This window comes from Melampsora larici-populina (assembly GCF_000204055.1).
Source record: "Melampsora larici-populina 98AG31 unplaced genomic scaffold MELLAscaffold_64, whole genome shotgun sequence".
NCBI classification, from domain to species: Eukaryota; Fungi; Basidiomycota; class Pucciniomycetes; order Pucciniales; family Melampsoraceae; genus Melampsora; species Melampsora laricis-populina.
In genome coordinates, this window is record NW_006768828.1 from 536,281 (window position 1) to 556,618 (window position 20,338).

At 41.6% G+C, this 20,338-nt stretch overlaps 5 protein-coding genes across 5 annotated transcripts; 3 read left to right on the forward strand and 2 right to left on the reverse strand.

The window, feature by feature from the left end:
- Positions 1-1,099: 1,099 nt before the first annotated feature.
- MELLADRAFT_94043 (uncharacterized protein) lies at positions 1,100-3,977 on the reverse strand (the record flags this gene model as incomplete). The annotated part of the gene is made up of 7 exons (XM_007416792.1): positions 1,100-1,304; positions 1,380-2,005; positions 2,069-2,128; positions 2,195-2,261; positions 2,327-2,784; positions 2,850-3,311; positions 3,411-3,977. 7 exons carry the CDS (start codon positions 3,975-3,977, stop codon positions 1,100-1,102), a joined length of 2,445 nt encoding a protein of 814 aa, XP_007416854.1.
- A 3,020-nt stretch (positions 3,978-6,997) lies between these two features.
- On the forward strand, positions 6,998-9,853 carry MELLADRAFT_73307 (uncharacterized protein; the record flags this gene model as incomplete). Its single annotated transcript, XM_007416767.1, has 10 exons — positions 6,998-7,368; positions 7,438-7,783; positions 7,867-8,373; positions 8,435-8,503; positions 8,613-8,668; positions 8,736-8,814; positions 8,877-8,977; positions 9,049-9,149; positions 9,231-9,259; positions 9,334-9,853. The coding sequence occupies 10 exons, from the start codon at positions 7,091-7,093 to the stop codon at positions 9,364-9,366; spliced, it is 1,599 nt and encodes a 532-aa protein (XP_007416829.1).
- Positions 9,854-10,433: 580 nt separating this feature from the next.
- Positions 10,434-12,448, forward strand: MELLADRAFT_112356 (uncharacterized protein; the record flags this gene model as incomplete). The annotated part of the gene is made up of 5 exons (XM_007416808.1): positions 10,434-10,453; positions 10,597-11,676; positions 11,783-12,053; positions 12,129-12,195; positions 12,291-12,448. 5 exons carry the CDS (start codon positions 10,434-10,436, stop codon positions 12,446-12,448), a joined length of 1,596 nt encoding a protein of 531 aa, XP_007416870.1.
- Positions 12,449-13,498: 1,050 nt separating this feature from the next.
- MELLADRAFT_40002 (uncharacterized protein) lies at positions 13,499-15,889 on the forward strand (the record flags this gene model as incomplete). The annotated part of the gene is made up of 9 exons (XM_007416735.1): positions 13,499-13,761; positions 13,912-14,202; positions 14,291-14,454; positions 14,569-14,636; positions 14,966-15,227; positions 15,303-15,370; positions 15,408-15,515; positions 15,632-15,717; positions 15,784-15,889. Coding segments are annotated over 9 exons (1,416 nt in total), but the record flags the coding sequence as incomplete, so codon positions are not given.
- A 411-nt stretch (positions 15,890-16,300) lies between these two features.
- Positions 16,301-18,020, reverse strand: MELLADRAFT_50583 (uncharacterized protein; the record flags this gene model as incomplete). The annotated part of the gene is made up of 3 exons (XM_007416740.1): positions 16,301-17,269; positions 17,315-17,693; positions 17,803-18,020. The coding sequence occupies 3 exons, from the start codon at positions 17,935-17,937 to the stop codon at positions 16,644-16,646; spliced, it is 1,140 nt and encodes a 379-aa protein (XP_007416802.1).
- Between the last annotated feature and the right edge of the window lie 2,318 nt (positions 18,021-20,338).

A 20,338-nucleotide genomic window follows, 5' to 3' on the forward strand; every position in this document is an offset into this window, starting at 1 on the left:
TTAGCATCTTGCAAATCATATTTATCTTTTCTGCTTGACTTAGATTTGTATTGAATTTTTCACTTGAAGAACCATTGGATGTGGATGGGGTGTTGATTTGGACAGAATGTAACTGAGATGGATTGTTTACATCACACTCTGCTTCTGGGTTTAAAGATGAGTTTTGACTTTCATCTTGGACAAAATTTTCTTTATTATTTGGTTCAGAATCTTTGGCCAAACTCTTTGAATGTTCTATGTTTGCTTCATCAAATTGATGATTCTTGTTTTCTTTGGTCATACTAAAAACACCTTGACCAACAACTTCTTTGTCATCACCAACCTGTATGAGTTCTTCTTGATCTGCCTTCTGAACCCACAAGTCATTTACTTTTGTCCATATGGTTCCTGGGGTATCTTTTATCCGGATCCATAGTGGAGATACTTGGTTTTTGATAGGTGAAATCTCACCAAAATTGATTGATGATCTTAGGTTTGAAATCTTCCTGGAGACCTGCTCCAATATCCCAGGATTGGACTCAACACCAATATCAGTTTTTTTGGCTTGCACATTGCTCCTGAGGTTATCTGTTGGCATTGGACTCAAGTCATCTGTGGAAGCCCACTTTGGAATCCAATTCCTATCCACTCTCCTCATAATGGGCTGTAAAGCGGTCTTCATCCAATTCCACAGTCTAGGTACTTCTTCTTGGATTGGTGGAATGGTTTCAAGATAATTTGATGCTTTAAGCTTTAGGTCTGGAAGGCTGGGCGTAAAGCTTTGAAACAGTCCATAATTTGACTCAGGTACATCTTCAGGAGGTTTGGTTTGTTTATCCACATTTGATACATTTCTACTTGAAGGGTTGGAAGCTGCTATCTTTTTGGTATTTCTTTTAGACCCACCAGAATTTTCTTTCTTGGTTTTGTATGATTTGATGCTACTAGGAACTATGAATTTCTCCTTGATCTCCTTGGCATCATCACTTTCAAGTATATCAAATTTTGTCTTGTTAGGCATCGGTTTCTCCAATGCCAAATTCCTAAAGGTAGGGAGAAGTAATCTGCTCATGAGTATGTTGTCCTAATCTTCTTTTGAACCAACAATTGTTTTTTAAGCTTACTTTTGATTGTCATCAGGTTGGATGCATTTTACTTTTTTCTTTATTTGAGCATTTTCTTGAGTATTTTTTTCAAGGCTTGAATCAAAGAACTCCATGTTCTCCTTCTCAACTATGTTGGGGTGATCATACTTTCTCATGATCCTGCTTGTAATCCCTTCATGTGATATCTTCTTGGGCCAAGGTCCTCCTAGGAATCCATTTCTTTGGACAAAACACAGATTAGTCAGCATATTTCTCCGGGACAGATTGTCTCAATGCTATAATTTTCTGGCTTACTTCTGGGGGTGTTTCTCTTGGGGAAATGCCAAATCAGGTGGAGCTGGAGTCTCTGTGGTTAGAGTATTTCCAAATCTTTTGATTCCTTCAAAATTGTGGCGTTTGACTTCAGGAGTACCTTTCAAGCTTGGATTAGACTCTCTTATTATAGAGACAAGAGGTGTATGCTTTGGCATTGCTGTCTTTGAATGTCTTAGAATACCCTTCTTGAGGTTTTGGTCGTTTTGCATATCTTCCCTTCTGACCTTTGGTTCAGTTTTCGAGGTCTTTACGTCTGCCTCTCGAGAAGATTTCCAGTTTAGGGCAGGAGATCTTCTTGAGACCTCTTCGGAGATATTTGAAGGTTGATTCTCACTTGCAATAGGCGTGACACTTTCCAAAGCGAAGTCTTTTGGGTTTTTTTCATAGTTATACAAATCTTTTCTAGTATTGAAGGTTGGAGATGCCTCTACATCTTTCAGTTGACGGATCCAGAGATCCATGTTAAGAGTTTCTTGCCTTATATGCGAGTCCTGTTGGTCCTCGAATTTTAAAATTTCGCCACTTGGCCTCGGCGTAGTTGATTTTTCGGGTTGTCCTTGTTCAGCTGACCAGTGCATCAATATATTACGGGTTGGAGAGGCTGCCTGTTTTTTGCGTGATTGAAGTACGGAGATGGATGGTATATCCCTGTGTGGTTGTAGGCTCACCCAATTTTCCCCAATCAGCACTTTTTCAGCTTGTCCAAAACCTGCGTCCTGCGCGATTACCTGATTATTATCAAAATAACTTGATGTATCACCAAATTGCATTGAAGAAGCTATTAAGTTATTTACATGCTGCTTTGATTTCGCACTTCCAGAATAATGAGGTCTTCTTAACCTTCTTTCCTTCAATTGAGATCTATTTGCATCATGATGAACTTTGTTCAGTTCTGAATTATGAAGGATAGGCTGATTAATACTTACAAATCCCGTTCATCGACGTTATTGTGACTATGGCCAGAAATATCTTGCCACTTCAAGTCAGATATGGAGGTCCCACTGATGTCGGCTCTTTGTTTGTCCGTCGTACTTGGAGGATCCCTGTTGTCCATATCCTCTTCTTGTTTAAGCTGAACTTTCCTCACAGGAGGTTGATCTGCAATCAACTTCCTCTTCAACTGCGGGACTTCAATGTTACTCTCTATGTCAGTCTCCTTGACGTGTTTGTCCAGTTTTGTAGTCTGAGACTGCTTTTCTCGGGCTGACTCAGGAGATCGAGCGGGGTATGGATTGCCGTGCGGGGCAGATGGTCCATGCGTCTTGCTAGGATTCAAAGCAGTATGTCTACCGTCACTTTGGAGTGGGATATCCATGCTATTTTCTGGGCGAGGGTTCTTAAGCTCTACCTGCGGATCTGGGGACGAATTGGTGAAGCCATAAGGCTTTGAATTTGACAGCATATGTTTCAATTAGCAAGATCCATTCTGAGTAGTACAAAACCACTTACCTGATTGTTCTGATTTTGCCAGTAGAGAGGCCTGGGCGCAGGATATGCTGGAATCGGAGGATATATCATTGAAGGTTGGAAAGAAGACGAGAAGTGCGTGTAAAGCGGGGACGAAATTGACACGGCAGGATAGTAAGGAACATATGTGATCCCGGAAAGTGAATCCACCAAGGGAGGTGGCACGTGAAATCCATGTTGCATGGTATAATATTGATTTTGCTGTAGTGGATATCCAGAATAAGAATATGGCTCGAGATACGGTTGTCCCATACCATTGACTTCTCCGGATGAGCTGAATTGGTGATGCATAGAGGGAGTTGTGTATGCGGGATCAGCGTGGATTTCTTGAAAATCTCCTCCAAGACTGAAAATCGGGTGAGAGCCTTGTAGTACATTCTGGTCTGCATCTTGTAATGTGCTTTTCTGCTTCGCTGCGAAGCGTGTTTTGGGTGTTGGGTCGTCCTTTCCGGGATCAACATTCTAAGGGAGCAAAGAATAACCACAAGAATCAGACATTCAGCATCCGAAGACTCGTCGCGCACTAGACTCGAAGCGGCTGACACGAGGGGACATTGGAGACTGTTGATATATGTGCTGGCCGACATCTTGAGAAGACGATGTAGTTTTGTCTGCTTCCGTAGGACCTGATTTTGTTGTGTGAGACACTATTTCTTTTTCTGCATTGCAGGGATGAGGTGGGAAATCAGCGGGGCTGATTATCTGAGCATTATGGATAGACCGCGACGCTGCTCCTTCTGCTCGGATCGACTCTGGAGAGGTCTCAGAGGAAAAATGCTCAGATGTGGAACCAAGTTCAGATTTAGACAAGTGCACCGCGCGACATATGCGCTGGTCCAACGTCACGATGATCATAGCCCAATAGATTAAAAACATTGTTTTGATCTTCTTGACCATGGAAGAAGCGAGGAAGTTTGGCATCAAGTTGAAGGAATCTCTTTCAGCGCTTTCAGATGAAAAGAAGCTCGCCACAGCTGGGATATTTTGCCTCGCCTGTCTGCTCCGAGCCCTACTATCGGAGTATTCTAACGGGGGTTGAACATCCCGATTCCCGCGCAGGCGGTCGGAGGTGGCTACATGAAATCTGTTTCTGAAGTGTTCGGGATGCATTGCGTAGTCGTATGAAGAGTGGTTTCAAGTCACCGGATTCCCTTCTAGAATCACAGTAACTTGTCTGGTGTAGCAAAAATTACCGTATCTGCCTTGCTGACTCCGACCGGCTCGGGTCGGCGGAGTACTTAGATAAGTTTACCGTATCTGTGGGATGACTAGAAAGCGGTCTTGCCAAGTCAAAGGCCAAACGCATTGTACGTACATACAAGGATTTGTGCACGCCTTTCTATGTGATTTCCCGAAACCACATGCGAGGATCGATCAGAGGAAAAAATTGATCTGAGGCACCGCAAAAGTGTTCAGAATAACAAATCAAGCTCGATTCATTGTCATGTAAAAGACTGCGATGAGCTCATCGCTCGTTGCTACGCCAAACAAGCCTTCAGCGTCTCTAAGCGCTCCTACAGCGTTCATGTCCAGAGAATTGGAGGACTGCCGGAGGTTGGGAATCGCGGGAATGGGAATAGGATGTATGAGCCTGTACTCACCGCCACGTTTCAGTCTGTTTCAGTCCAAAGGTTTAGACTGAGCAGTACACAATTATCCTCAATTATCTTCTTCGTAAACATTCGTCCCATTGGCCTACATAGAAACCATCCTGTCTATGTTTTTAATGCATTTTGAGTACAACTATGTAGTGCGCGACATAAGACTAGATCACATTTCGATGATCTTGACCAGACCGATCATACAAACATCCTACTATGAACATATCAAAATAAGAGTCTTACAAGCTCTTCGGATGATTTTTCTCACTTAAGTTGAGTAGGAGTGGGGAAGGGTTGCATATGAAAGGACCTACGGGAGATCCGGGTGAAAAAGCCTCGATCGCTGTCACCTGCTGTCACATGTTAAAGCATCGATCAAGCGCCATCATCAGAGCGGTCTGAGTGCAAGACCAACTTTGATAATGATCGGAAGAGAGTCAATCAAATGTCTTCTTTTACTTTCTTTATCGTGTTTCTCTCACTTAAAGCGCTCTGAAATTTGGACAGGCCAAATTGGTCTGACGGTGCTGTTTGTTCTAGCGTACGCTCTCGACTGATGTTGTTCTCGCGATCTTGTGATATTTTTGATCCTCCTGATTATCATTTTGTTATCTTTGTTGGTATCGATCTATGTGTGCCTTTGACACTCTGTACCAGTTTGGACTTGTATGTTTTTGATTGTACTATATCATTACTCTTTGGCTTTTAACAATGACTTACTCGGTTATTTGTTCATTTGTTTGATTCGAGTTTTCATTGATTCTTCTCTATCACGGAGAATATGATACTTCAGCTTATGATATCTGATTGAATCATTGGTGTTTTGTCAAAAAAACAAATCGTTTTTCTTGTTCGCCTCATAATTTCAATCGATATGTCGGTTCGGAGCGGTTATGAATCGATGATGTTACTGCTCTGGAACAACTGGAACTGCACAACCTCTCAATGCTCGGTGATTATTGGAAAGGAGGTAACTTTGTCTACAAACATACGCGAGTGACTGAAGATGAAAGATCAAGCTGCATATCTCAAAAGGCGTCTTGAACGTCTATAAGCCAACGGTGTGGCGCTTTGTTGGATGTTTCAAAATAAAAGTTAAGACCAATTGGGCGTTGACCAACCCCTGTATGCCTATTCATTCATACAGCTCCCAATCCCAATCCCATCCCATTCCCAATCTCCGGCAATCCTCTGGTGCTCCCTTCATGTCGGTAGCGCTGCCGGTGGAATGCTCCAAATTCAAGAATCTGGCAATTTGGGGAAAACCTGATGACAAAGGAAGCCAATTCACAAAAACAAAGGGAGGTGAGGAGACAACGCAAGCACTAATTGCGGAAGCGGAAATTCTTTTGAGTCAAAAACACAGGAACAAGAGACGCTATTGGGGTTGATGAGGGTTGATGGCAATAGTTGAAAAATTTCAAGTAACAAAACCAAAAATGACTGGGTCCTCTGGGGAAGGAACACATTCGAGCTGAACCAAAGCATTTTTCGCCCCATTCGCCAGTAGCAGCCACGACTGGAAACAGGAAGCGCATCGCGTGAAATTCCGAGTGCTCGTCTACTCTCACTGCGGGCAACGCCTGTGAGACGAGGGGAAGCACCGGCTATCGATTCATCAAATGAGTTTCATCCTCCACCTTGAGGACATTCAAGAACCGTGTTTGCGAGTCGCATTTGCCAGCTCAGCATCTTGTTTTTGCCAAATGCCGCAAGACCGCGACGTCTTCCTGGCCCCCTTGGGGCCCTGTTGAGTTGTCCTCGGATCACCGACTGATGCCTCCTTTGGGTCAGCGGAGTCAGCGATTGACTTCCGATTTGGAAGTCTCGTAAAATTCAACACAAGATTGGATTTCCACGGTACAAGCCAATTTTTTCAATTTTGCAAAAAACACCAGCAACAGCCTTTGGGAAGTTTCCACAAAACCTTCTGGTGGAACAAATCAACACAAGGTTCTGACAATTTGTGGAAAACCTGATGAAGGATTTAAAAAGTGATTTGGATCATCATGACCCGTGCTGCAGTAGACATCGTATAACCTATAGCAATCGTCATCGCCAATTTATCTACAGCAGCTACTCATATGTGAGAATCATTTTGTTGAGTTAGGTCGGCACGTTTTCTCGATGTGTATACAAAGTGACCATCATATGAGACGTCAAATTGACCTTGGCACACATCAGGCACCGCAAGAAAAGCTGCGAAAGGAGCAAATCGCATAGAGAGCGTGGTTTGTGTTGTGAGGTAAATTAAGTGATCGGCCAAAGGGAAACGCGTGAAGTCGGAGGTGACTTTTCTGATGAGAGAACTGAGCGCTCACAAGCAATGATGAATGGTCAGGGGGTCAGGAGACCAAAGACTTCAACCAATCTGATGATGAGCAGAATGAAGAATGGAAATCAAATGATGATGTCAGTTTTACAAATTTTCATTTAAATTCATCAGGACCTCAGCCGGATGTCGGGTACTCTATAGCCGGGGTTGATTCGATCAAAGTCAGTTTCCCAAATTCATCCAACCAATCAACTCACCTTCATATCAGTTTACTTATCAGATTTACAAATATCGAACCATCCACACACACATCCTTATCGATCAGCAGAAAAAACGTGAAATCAATCATGGCCAACGTTCCATCATCAGATAGCTATCTCAATATCTTCAGTACCCTTCCTGCCGGCAAAAAGCTCAAGCCATTCTCTCGTCAAGAAGTAGGCCAGCATGCGAAAGAAGGTGATTTATGGTGTATAGTCGACACCGCGGTCTATGATCTTTCTTCATTCGTCGATATGCACCCAGGTGGTGCATCAGTTCTGCTAGATAAAAATGTGGCTGGGAAGGATGCCACTGAGGCTTTCTTTGGTCTTCACCGTTCTGAAGTGTTGAAGAAATACGGCCGGTAAGCGTTCTTCATCCGAATGATCTATTGGATGACAACTAACTATCAGTCTCATCATATAATCGCTAGCTACCTGATCGGAAACATTCAAGGCGAGCAGCCGAAGTATATGCTGCAAAAGGACGGCGAGCTCTCCTTGGTACCTCACTCTGAGCCAGGCTGGCTTTCTAAAGGGTACTCGTCGCCATACTATAACGAAGGACATCGCAAGTTTCAGAAGGCCATGCGTCTCTTTTTCGATCAACACGTTACTCCTCAGGCTCGTGAACATGAATTGACAGGCAAGAAAATCACCCAAGAATTAGTAGATCTGATGGGTACAACCCATGTCAACGCCATGAGATTGGGCCCAGGTAAACACTTACACGGCTTGACATTACCGTCGGGGCTTAAAGGGGAAGACTACGATTATTTTGTAAGTCCTTCCAAGTGACACCCGCCTTATACGCCTCTAACCTCGTTTTCGCATTACCTATGTTATCTGCTTCGATTCTTTAGCATGAACTTATCCTCACTCAAGAGATGGGGCGAACCGGAGCCCGTGGTTTCTCAGACGGGATGTTAGGTGGAATGGTCATTGGTCTCCCGCCGGTGTTGAACTTTGGCTCGCCTGAATTAAAGAGCAAGATCATTCCTGAAGTTTTATCCGGCAAAAAATACATTGCTTTGGCTATCTCAGAGGCCTTTGCCGGAAGTGATGTTGCCGGATTGCGATGTACCGCGGTTAAGACGCCCGATGGAAAGCACTACATTGTCAATGGCACTAAGAAATGGATCACCAACGGCACCTTTGCCGACTACTTTTCCACTGGTGTTAGAACTGACAAAGGGCTCAGTATGTTGCTCATCGAACGTGGGGAGGGAGTAGAAACAAAGCCGATCAAGACTAGTTATTCGCCAGCTGCAGGAACTGCATATATCTCATTTGACAATGTTAAGGTTCCAGCAACGAACTTATTGGGTGTAGAAAACAAGGGATTACAAGTCATATTGTCTAATTTCAATGTTAGTCCTCTACGTTTTTGTCGCCCGACAAATCTGCTAAACAAGACTTTCTTTATCACAGCACGAGCGATGGATTATGTGCTGTGGAGTGATTAGGGCATCCCGCTTTGTCACTGAGGAATGCTTGAAGGTTAGCTTGAATTTTTCGAACGGTTTCCAGTCCTTTTGCCTTCTCAAAAAGGAGAGCCAAGTCCAAAACACTACGGCTAACCGAGTGGTTGAAACTTTTTCATTTCTAGTGGGCTCATCAACGTAAAGTTTTCGGAAAGCCTTTGATCAATCAGCCTGTAATCAGGTAAGTTGCCACGTCGATGATATCTCACGATTTACTGTTAAACTTCTTGGTATCACTTTTGCTGCAGACAAAAGTTCGCGCAGATGTTTGCAAAGTGCGAAGCCACTCAGTCCTGGTTAGAACATGTGACATATCAGATGAACAAGGTAAGCTTGGCTCATTGACTGATTGTTTTAATTTTACCTACTCATTCGCTACTTTACACCAGATGTCCTATGCCGAACAAGCCGATCTATTAGCCGGTCAGATTGGTCTTTTGAAAGCATATTCAACTCGGGTTGCCCATGAAGTTGCCGACGAAGCAGTCCAGTGAGTCTTTGTCGCATCATGCTGTTTAGTTCTTTCACGCTCCATGTCTCTAATCGACTTGTTTTACTCAGGATCTTTGGAGGCCGAGGAATTTCGGCTACCGGTATGGGTCGATTCGTTGAAATGTTTCAACGCTCGTACAAATTTGATGCCGTCCTTGGTGGCTCCGAAGGTTTGTCTAGAGTTCTTGTCTGTTTTGAATAGACTCGTTCATATAATGATGGCTGAGATCCAAAATATCCCAATTCTATAGAGATCCTCTTCGACCTGGGTGTCCGTCAAGTAAGTACAGCATGGACCTTCATCACATAATTGCAACGTACCCCTGACGTGTTTGTCTTCATCTTACTTTCTAGGCTATGCGAAAAATGCCGAATGCGGTCTTATGAGTCAAGAAGCAGTCCTCCTTTATTTTTTTCGCGTATAGCGATGCTCGTGGCTGTTCAAATTCCTTTTGCGTGTCCTTAACATTGGCCAATTAGTTGTGGGAAGGCGAAGAACCGAAAACACAAATCCTTCATTTTTTGAAAGTCGTGTATGATCAGTCCTTCTTTCTTTTTCGCCTTGTATGTTATTTTGTCATTTTAAGAGTTTGATGTGTTATGGTAGTGAGCAGTATTTGTTACGGTGGATTTATTTGTATCATCAGTACTAGTTATCTCGCGTGGCTATGATTCTTTTGGGGATCAGGGAGACTCAAGCATGTTACATTTCTTTTTAAATTTATCATACATGGTGGAAAGACAATGTATCACTTCAAGCAGGGAGTTTAATGTTTAGTCATCTGACCATAATCAAGTATGTCAAAGTTCATTTCAACATCATTCTTGACTCTCGTGCGTTTCAATTATCAAGTGACTCTCATGTTCAATGGTCTTCCTGGCTTGCTCTTTGAGTAATCTGATTCTATCAAGTGTTGATATCTTGCATAGATCAAACTATCAATCACTCAGCTTGTGTGAATAAGATTTCACATCTGAGTGTCTGAGACTGAAGTGGAGCACAGGATGACATCACATGACTTGATTTCCAGCTTGGCTTGGTGAATTACTATGGACAATGTTGAGGTTTTCATTGATATCCTCTTTATCAAATCATTTTTTCAATGTCTTATGAGTGAAATCAGGGAATAAATCAATCTTCATGTGCTCCAGTCTCCAGAATCTTTCACAAATCTTTCCTTGGGCTATAAAAGAAGCAATGCTGATCAATTTACATACTGTGTGAGCCTGGTAATTGAGGGGTGATGGCCCCGGAGAGCAGACTCTATCGGGGTGATGCTTGAGCGTGTCCGCCCCGTTATGCTCCAAAACGGGGCACCGCGTCGCATAAAGTAAATCGCGGTCGCGTCTTCGGACGTCAAATGCAGGAAATTGACAAATCCAAATAACACAATACCTTCGAACCCATCCTACAAATCAATCTAGAACATATCGAACAAGAAACTCTCTCAACTATGGCGATCCTAACAGACTAGTGAGCTCTTAGACCAACTCCTAAAGGGACCTGACGATTAGCTTATAAACTTCTTCATCCGGATTTGGGAAACGGCGTAACAAAAGCGAAAGACAGAGGCAAGAGAATATCAAAAAGAACCAATCCTTGCTTTCTTCACTAAGCATAAAGCCTCTGATCACCAAGCGAAAAGAATCCCCTTCATCCAACGCCAGCACGCCAGTCAAGAAGCGGGTCAAATCGCCTGTACAAAATGTGGTACCACCTAGACGACATGCTACTAGGTCTTCGATGCGGCTCAATGGACAAAAACTTGCTCCAGAGGAGTTAGAACTGAAGATCAAGATTGATGAAGAAGTGAACGAGAAGGCTAGCAAAGAGAAAGAAAGATTAAAACATTCAGATCGAACCTTGGTTGCTGAAAGCTGGAGAATCAAGGATGAAGATTCAGAAAGTTTGACAAACGGACTGTTTGAGTCATTTTCACCTAGTTTGTTTAAGCCACAGAAGTCTATGAAACAAGAGGAGGTAAATCTGGATTATCAAAATGGTAGTGATGATCAATATGACCGATTGGTAGATGAGTTGAATGGGATGAGACTGACAGCCATGAATAAGGTGTGCCCGAGCCGGATCTATTGTATGACGTTTCACCCGACAGTCGAAAAGAACTTGATTTTCATGGGAGATAAGGTGGGAGGGGTCGGGATTTGGGACGCGGCGGCAGAAAATCGGCAGTCTAATAAAGGGAGCACAAGTCAAGAGGTGAAGGAAGAAGCTTCAGATGAACCCGATGCGAAGCCTGTGAAGAAAGAGGAACCGGAGGAGGAGGATCAAGAAGATCTGGAGCCGGCAGAAGGACGTTCATTCTTTATTCAAGCTCATCCTCGATCATCAGTTTCTGCTATCCAGATTCATCCGACCAATCATCATCTCGTCTATACCGCCTGTTATGATTCGACCGTTCGTGAACTGAACTTTGAAACCAAACAGAGTACAGAGATTCTGGATGGGGACAGTCTGTCATCAGACGAGATGCTCTTCTCCGCCTTTGAATTTGCCAACGATGGTCGTGAGCTATACTGTTCTGATAACTCTGGTGGAATCTCACATCGTGATTTGAGAGAGCCAAAGGAAAAGGCCAGAAGATGGGAGGTCTCAAAGAAAAAGATTGGTTGTGTAAGTCTATGTCCCACCTCGGATAATCGATGGGCTGTTACCGCCGGCTTAAATCGAGAGATGCGGTAAGTTTCGTTAAATATTCGCGACTGTTCTTCATGCCGCAATTGTTGTGTATTTACTCATGCCGCAACCTTCCGTATCGTCTAATCTTAATTACTCAAACATCAGGATATGGGACCTCAAAATTCTCACCGGACTCTCAACCGACAGCGAGCTTTCAACGCTTGAATCCAAAGCTTGCGTGGTTAATTATTCGCATAGACTGGCTTGCTCTTCTGCTTTCTTTAATCCGCTGGGCAACAAATTGTTGAGCACGAGTTATGACGATCACTTGAGGGTTTGGGACCTTGATCTTAGTCAGAGTGATACTTGGGCTGAAAGCGACTTTGAACCAACCTACAAGGCCAGACATGATAATCAGACGGGTCGTTGGGTTTCGGTACGTCTTCAATCCCGATGTGTTTTTGGGTCTGTTTTGTGTGGATGTACTGACTCGGTCATATCCCTCTCATAGGTATTCAAGGCAAGATGGTGTCCGAATCCACATTTGCCATCGCATTTCACAGTTGGTAATATGAAACGTAAGTTTGTTAGTTTACATCAGGCTAGGTTGGTATGCATCAGGACTGATGTGATGCTCCTTTGATGGAATGACTACTGTGACACCGTACCACAGAGAAACTCGACGTATATTCCTCTAAAGGAGAGCTATTGAAACAGTTTACAGATCCTTATCTTACTACCGTGCCAGCTGCCACTGCTCAGCATCCTAGTCTCTCGGCACGGATAGCGGGTGGAACGGCGGGTGGAAAGGCTTATTTATGGACCCTTTGAATGATTGTCCATGTTTTTTTTCAATATTGTACCTTTCTGTGATACTCAGCATCTTTTTTGGCTTGTGATATCACTCGTAGATTACTTTGATTTGTTGTTCTTGTTGTTCTTGTTGTTTCTTATCTATTTATTTGCTTTCTGAGCAGGTTTTCTTACATAGGCTTTGATCCTGCCACAAGCTTGATTCGTTTTGTCTGTGCTCTGCTGGTTCAGGTTTCCCTGTAAATCACGCTGGAATACCTTATAGTGCATACTGCAGAACAAACAAGACGAAGAAAGGGTCAGCCAGTAAGCTTAACCGGTACTTTCATGGCCCTGATAAGCTATAACTTGGCCGGACCGAGAAAGTGATTGTATTAATACAAAGCGCATTGAAATATTTTCGTGGCAAGTTCTCTCTTTATATCTTTTTATATCTCATGAATTTCTCTTGCTTTAAGCTTCATTTTGAACATGGGCAATTCGAGCCATCCGAAAACTACGAACCAGGGCACTTCACGCGGCTTGAAATCGCCAAAGCCTCAAGTCACTCCGAAAAAAGATCAACGAGCTATCACAAGCTTCTTCACCGACGCGTCTCGCCAGAGACAGAATTCAATTGGGGATATCTTATCGGCAGACGAGAGTCCTTCGATCCACCCCTCTTCCTCAAAGCCTGTTGTAGTCACGGTCAAGCGCAAACGAGTGGTCGAAAAAGATGCGGTGCCATCGGTTACCCTTGATCACAAGCCGAACAAACGGAATTTGAGATCTAGCTCGAGAAAGAATTCTTCAACAAATCATAACAATGAGATAGCCATCGAAATACAATCTGATTCACCTGAAGAATTTGCGATACCTGCTCGCAAGTTACCTAAGGAGCCCTTGAAACAAGATGAAAAACGTGGACCGATAGATGATGATTTTGTTCCAGACGAAGGAGAAGAATACGTACGACCACCTGAATTACAAGATGATGAAGACGATGACTTTTGGCAAAATTGTTCAGATTCGAGCGGGACGCTTAGAGGCGAGAGCGTGTTCTCTGATTCAGAAAATGAAGACTTAATAGAGATACTTGAAGAAAAGTCCAACGCTGAAACGTCTGAGACCATTTGTCCAATCTGTAGCGTCACACTTGAGGGCGTCTCACTTGACGAAGCAGAGAGGCATGTGAATGGATGTTTAGATGGAAGCTCGAGCACACAACTTCCTACGCTTTCCACTGGTACTCAAAAATCACATCCTCGCCCCCTAAACTCTATTCGACCGCTTCCCAGCTCATCCAAGATCAAGTTGCCCGACAAGACATCTGACTCGCAACAAATCAAACTGTCGAAAAAAACCATCACATCCGAATCCAATGCTTTTGGTGCTCTCATGCGTGGCAAGAAGGAAGAAAATGCCTGGAAACTTTCTGAACAAGACTCAAATCACTCCAAGAAAGGAAAACAAAGTATGAAACGGTCAAAGATTGATCAAAGTGCAGTCAATGTACCTTTCTACAAGATTATGGAAGGTACTACTATCGCTGTAGATGCCTTCAAATATGGCAAGATCCCAAACATTACAGCGTATTTTTTATCTCACGCCCATGCTGACCATTACACCAGATTAAGTCATACCTGGGATCATGGTTTCGTTTATTGTAGTCAGACCACGGCAAATCTTATATGTCACAACCTCGGCGTCAAAAAACAATGGGTTAAGCCTCTGAAGGATAATGAACCTACGATGGTAGATGGGGTGAAGGTGACGGTATTGGATGCAAATCAGTTGAGTACCTTTTTCTCTTTAAGGCTATCACTTTCAAGTAGATGACTTCTATCTTTATTACTCATTCCCATTTATGTTTCTCGATAGCTGTCCAGGATCTTCTTTGTTTTTATTTGAAGGTGTCAAGCCACAAGGAAAACCCTTTCGGTATCTGCATTGCGGAGATTTCAGAGCATCACCTGCTCAACTCAGACATCCGGCGTTGAAGGACAAAAAGATTGATATTTGCTATCTCGATACGACCTATTTAAGTTAGTCTCCTGTTCTACTGCCATTTGCTCACTGATATCATTGAAAAAAATAATCAGACTTATTGCAAGTGACTTATATACGAAAATGTCTTCTTACCGCTTCCCAATGTCCAGACCCAAAGTACTGTTTTCCAGCTCAAGAACAAGTCATCAATGCATGTTCTGATTTGGTGAAATCACGAGTTGTGGATACCGATAAGACTGCTCTGAAACGAGGAAATGTTCCGGTTCTCAACAAGGATACTATAAAATCGGGCGCATTGCTCAAGGGTTGGCTCAATGCAGGACAATCGGCCAAAGAAGAAACTGAAACAATAAGCGCTTCTATCGATATCCCGGACGAGCCAAAGGATGTAAACCCCACCATCCCAGAAATGAAAGATAATGGCCCAAAAATCCCTCGAATTGTCAGTTAAATCTGACCAAGACGATCATGTTGAAGACTGATTTTTTGTCGTTATTTCAATGTTAGTTTCAAATGGGAACGAAAGCCGATTCGTTGAATTCAAAGGACGAATCAATCCTCGTCTTAATTGGAACATATACAATTGGCAAAGAACGAATTGTTAAACAGATTGCCAAGTCGATTGGATCGAAAATTTATTGTGACACACGAAAGTCACTGATCTTCAAATGTATTGAAGATCCAGAGTTACATGAATTGATGACTGATGATCCTTTTAAGGCTCAGGTTCATGTTACTAATCTCTTCGCGATCAAAAATGAGATGCTTGAAGAATATTTGCGTCGGTTTCGTGGCCATTTCACTCACAGTTTAGTCATTCTTCTTTTATCAGATGGCCTTATTTTGTAGCTCTCAATCGCTTACAAGTTCTCCCACTCTACAGTAATCGGATTGAGACCCACAGGGTGGACTTATAAACCTGACGCGTTGACCAGTTCTGCTCATCCCCCAGTGCCTAAAGTACTTGAAATGTTCCAGTCGTCTGAAGCTGGACCGTCCAATCACCCCGGTCGAAGTCACTCAAGCTTGTCTCTATCCTCAACGCGATAGTACGGAACGATGTCAAGCGTTTGGAGTACCCTACTCAGAGCATTCGGTTTGTCTCATCTGGACCTAATATACTTAGGCGCTCTTCCCGCTGTTGAGTCTATCATTGCCGATGGAAGGAATTAAACTGACTTGTTGTTATGTTTTTATAATCATCCGAATTAGTCATTCTTTGAATTAACATGTTTTTGTGTCTCGATGGACTGGGTGAAGATTATTCCGACTGTCAATTGTGGAAGTCCAGCTTCACGGTAAGTCACCATTCGGCCTATCTATACGCCATTCTCATAACTGATCAAATCCATTGGATCCAAAAGGGCAAAGATGAAAGTATGGTTCGAAAGATGGCAAGCTGAACGTAAGAGGCGTATTGAAGCCAACTTACCACTTTTTATTGAACCTCGATCTGAGGCCTACTGGTGAAAAGTCAAATTTTCTTGAAAGATTAACTTCCAATCTTTACACATAGATTATATTTTCATTTGATTTATACGCCAAGCAGTTTTTATATCTATGTATATTTACTTTTGATCAATTGTAGCATTGTTACTTATCTCTTCATCCTCTCTCTTGCTTACATGATCTGGCTGTTGTATCTTTAGAAGATAGCACATATGATGTTCATCACGAGAAATGTATCGGATTGTCTACTTTCAACATCGTTAAGATTTAAAGCTTTGACTAGAGAGAACATGTTCTTATTAGCACCCTCATAGGTAGGATCAAGCCATCCATATGCCATATCCGTCGGAGAGGCTCAGGGAAAGTCTCTATTTGACGACTCAACCAACTAACCTTGCATCGATACGTTCAAGGAGAGCCATATATGCTAGTAGCAGGGATAAATATTCAACGTTTGGACTTCTAGAAGCAACATAATTCTGAAATTACAACAAAACACATTGAGGTATCGCTATAAAACTGTAGTCCTCAATAATAGAAGTCACTATCGAATACTTCTTATACACGTATAAACACTGATTTTGAATATCGGAGAATTGATATTGAAGTAAATATTTAAGCAAAGTTTAATTTGATGGAAACTAAATGCCTTAATGCAAGATATGATCCATCAAAGTCTTCTAATGGTCTTGCCTCTTCGCCACATTGGACCACAAGATTTGACTTCTTCCAAGTATCGTCCGGTTTGATTGACGATCATTCTCCATAAGGTTTTTCATTTCACTTCTCTAGCTTTTCGACTTTCTTCATGAACAGCTTCCAAAAAGGCACGCATACATTCTGGATCTACACCAGGTGTGATACCATGACCTAGATTAGCAATATGAGGTAAATCACCTCTGAAACCACCATTTGATTTATCAAACATTAACTTGACGTATCTTTTAATTGAATCGGGTGAAGAATGTAAGATAGCAGGATCTAAGTTGCCTTGTAAAGCGATTTTAGTTGAATTGGATTCTAATGATTTAATAGCAAATTCAGGTTCAATCTTCCAATCTAATCCAATAGTAGTATAATCCGATTCAGATAATGATTTTAATTGATTTGATTGATTGGCTCCTTTTGCAAAAACGATCATTGGTACAATAGGTAAATTCTCTTTAATCAAACCTTCTTTAACTAATTTACCCACTTGAATTAGAAAAGGTAAACTGAATTTTTTGAAATCGTATGAATTAAGTTCACCTGCCCATGAATCAAAGACTTGAATGACTTGACAGCCCGATTTGATTTGAAGTAATAAATGAATTGAACAAACTATTGAAAGTTTTTCTAATAATTGGATTGATAGTTCAGGTTCTTCAAATAACCATTTCTTAGCCGTATCAAAACTAGTGGCTTTCGAACCATTTAAACCTGTTGAAGTTGTTCCAGCACTACTACCACTACCACCACTAGTCATATAAGCAAACAAAGTCCAAGGAGCACCTACAAAGCCAATCAAAGGTATTTCATTATCTAATGCTTCGACCGTTAATTCGATTGCATCATAAACATATTGTAATTTAGATTTCAATTCGATTTCATCGATCGGTTTGTTGATCATATCTTTCATTTCTTGATTGGTTTGAATCGGATTTGGAAAGATCGGACCTGGTTTCATAATCACTTCCATATCTAATGCTTGTGGTATCACTAAAATATCTGAAAAAATTATGGCTGCATCTAATAATCCTTTATATCTTTTGATTGGTTGCATCGTAATTTCAGTGGCTAAAGTTGGAGTCCTGCAAATTTCGAAAAAATCATGCGATTCTCTTAACTAGTCCAAAACCGGGGGGCAAGGGGAAGGGGAAGGGCAATTTTTGTGGTTAGTTTACCATTCTTTTTTGGTTTGGTTTGGTTTATGAGAAAAAGTGAAGAAAGATTACTTTACGAAATTCAGGTAAATAACGACCTGCTTGACGCATTACCCATACTGGTGATCTTTCAGTTGGTTTTCCAGATGCAGCTCTAATCAAAAGATCATTTTTAGGTACCCTTCTTTGATTTGTTGATCCATTCATGTTTCTTGATATTTTGGTGATACGTTTTTGGAGGGTATTGGTATTCTGGTCGGTTGTAGTTCTTGGTTGATCGAAAGGCTGATGGTGAGTTTTGAATGAACAAATTCATGAGTTTGGATTGAAATCCGATAGGTTGGTCTGTATTTATCAGAACTCTGTTTTGTTCAAATCTGTAGTTTCGGTTTGATCGGATTGAGAGTCGAAACAGCTTTAATCATCATGAGGCAGCTTCCTGGTTTATGACTTGATTGAACTTGATGAGATTTTTGACATGGAATTGGCTCATCATAGCTCAAGCCAAGCCAAAAAAATTCTCATGAGTGGCCCTCAGAAATGATAATTAACCACCCTTTCTTTTCAACATCTTGGTTGGAATTGAATTACTTAGTATGGATCTCTGTCTTTGAGGGATTCTCTCTGATTTATCCCACAAATACTATCATGATATTGGAGAACAAAATCAGGAGATTGAGAATGATATCTTGCTCTGTTTTCCAGGTTGAGAAGAATGATAACTTTGTTCAGGTAGAGTACTGAGTGAAGACACTACAAGACACCAAGTGACAGAGAAGAAATCAACACCTTTACAAAGGTTGATACTTGCACTCTTATCTATAAAGAGTTGTTAGGAGTCTTTGGTCTCGTACATTGATATGCTCATATTTCCTTAGATATAAAAGAAATATCACATCAACATCCAATAGGATTTCTTCAAATAAAACATCTTTCACATTACCTGCATGATGTGAACCCCTTGAAAACTCTTCATTTCTGAAGTGGAAGATTCAATTTAATATGCAACACAAAATATGAATACAAACCTTGAGGTTCAAACAAGTTGAACTTTCTGATGAAGTTAACATTTTACCCTTTACCCTTGGGCACTGGGAGCAAGCTTCTAGATACAAGAATAGGTTACAGGTGCCATGTGATGTAGCCACAACAGATAATGTGTAAGCCATTGTGTCACACATATTTGCACTCTTGTGCTGTACACCGCCAAAAAAGACCAAGGTATCCTTGGACACAAAATCTGAGTAGATGATCTGAGACAATCTTTGGGGCTAAAGAAAGTCTTAGCTAAATTCCTTGGACACACAGTCCAAGGAAATCTATACCTGAAGATACCTTGGATATTCCAATCTGAGGTATCTTTTCCAGAAGTTATGATTACCTTGCAAAAATCCCTCATCAACTCTATTGCAATGAGGATGCTCTTGACCCTCAGAATCATTAGTATATATAATCATGTGGATGATTTAAAACTCTGGTTCTTCCCACCTTCTTTATCTATTAACCAAAAAAATTAAAATACTCTCATCAAAGTATTCTCAAGTTTTCAAGATCTCTTTCTTTTTATATAATCTTACTGTTGATTCTTATAAATTTTGGATTCTTGTGTTCATCAAATAAGTTAATAAAATAATGTTTTTTTCTTGAAAGCAATTATTGTGTTGTGTTCTGTTTTTTTGTGTTTTTTTGACTCTGAATTACTTTGTTACCTTTGACAAGTCATACTGTTATGACATATAATAACAATGATGTCTCAGGCATCTTTAAACAATTCAACACCATCTTTTCAACTACCAAGCAGCCAATGGGAGAAATGACCTCAGCATGGAGGATCTCCTCCACCTCTTTGCTGATGTTGTTCCCAGAGACATCCCTGACTTTGTCTATTGGGAAATGTCCAGGTTTTCTATTGGGGTGGACTTCAAGGGTGGTAGCACCTTTCAAAGAACTGGTGAAGGAAGCATCAGCAACAATCACAGTGTAGCAGTTTACATCTTACCTGCCAGTTCAGGTTCCCCACCCCAAGTCCCCAAGGAGTGACCTGCTCTAAGGATCAGGTCTTCATTATCTTGCCCTTTGTGTAATGCCGCTGAAGCTGCCCCTGTTAGCAACACTGCCACTATACTATACAGTATTGTGATACTGTAGTATAGTACTGAGTTTTCAATACTATACTTTCAAAGTATAGTATTGAACTGTCTTTTTATATACTATACTTTTGAAGTATAGTATTGGAAACTCAGTACTATACTGCAGTATTGATTATAGCATTACTTTTGCTAAAAAGTTTGGCCCAATCGAGAAAAAATAAAACAGAATGTAGACCCAGAATCCGCCGCAGCAGTCACAACGCAGCAGAGAGAAAATTTTTGGGGTGCTGTGGGCTGTGGTGTGAGCACCCATCCATCCCATCAATTTCCCAGCTGCCGCCAAAAAAAATTCATACATATTCTCCATATCCCGGTTGATCACTTCGTTTTCCTCATTAACAAGCTTGATCGTCTAGAAAGGATGAACTGTTGTTAGAGAAGATTGTCATTGTACATGTAGGAAGTAGATCAATGAATTCTAGATAAAATTGGTGTAAAAATTAAATCCTTCAATCTCT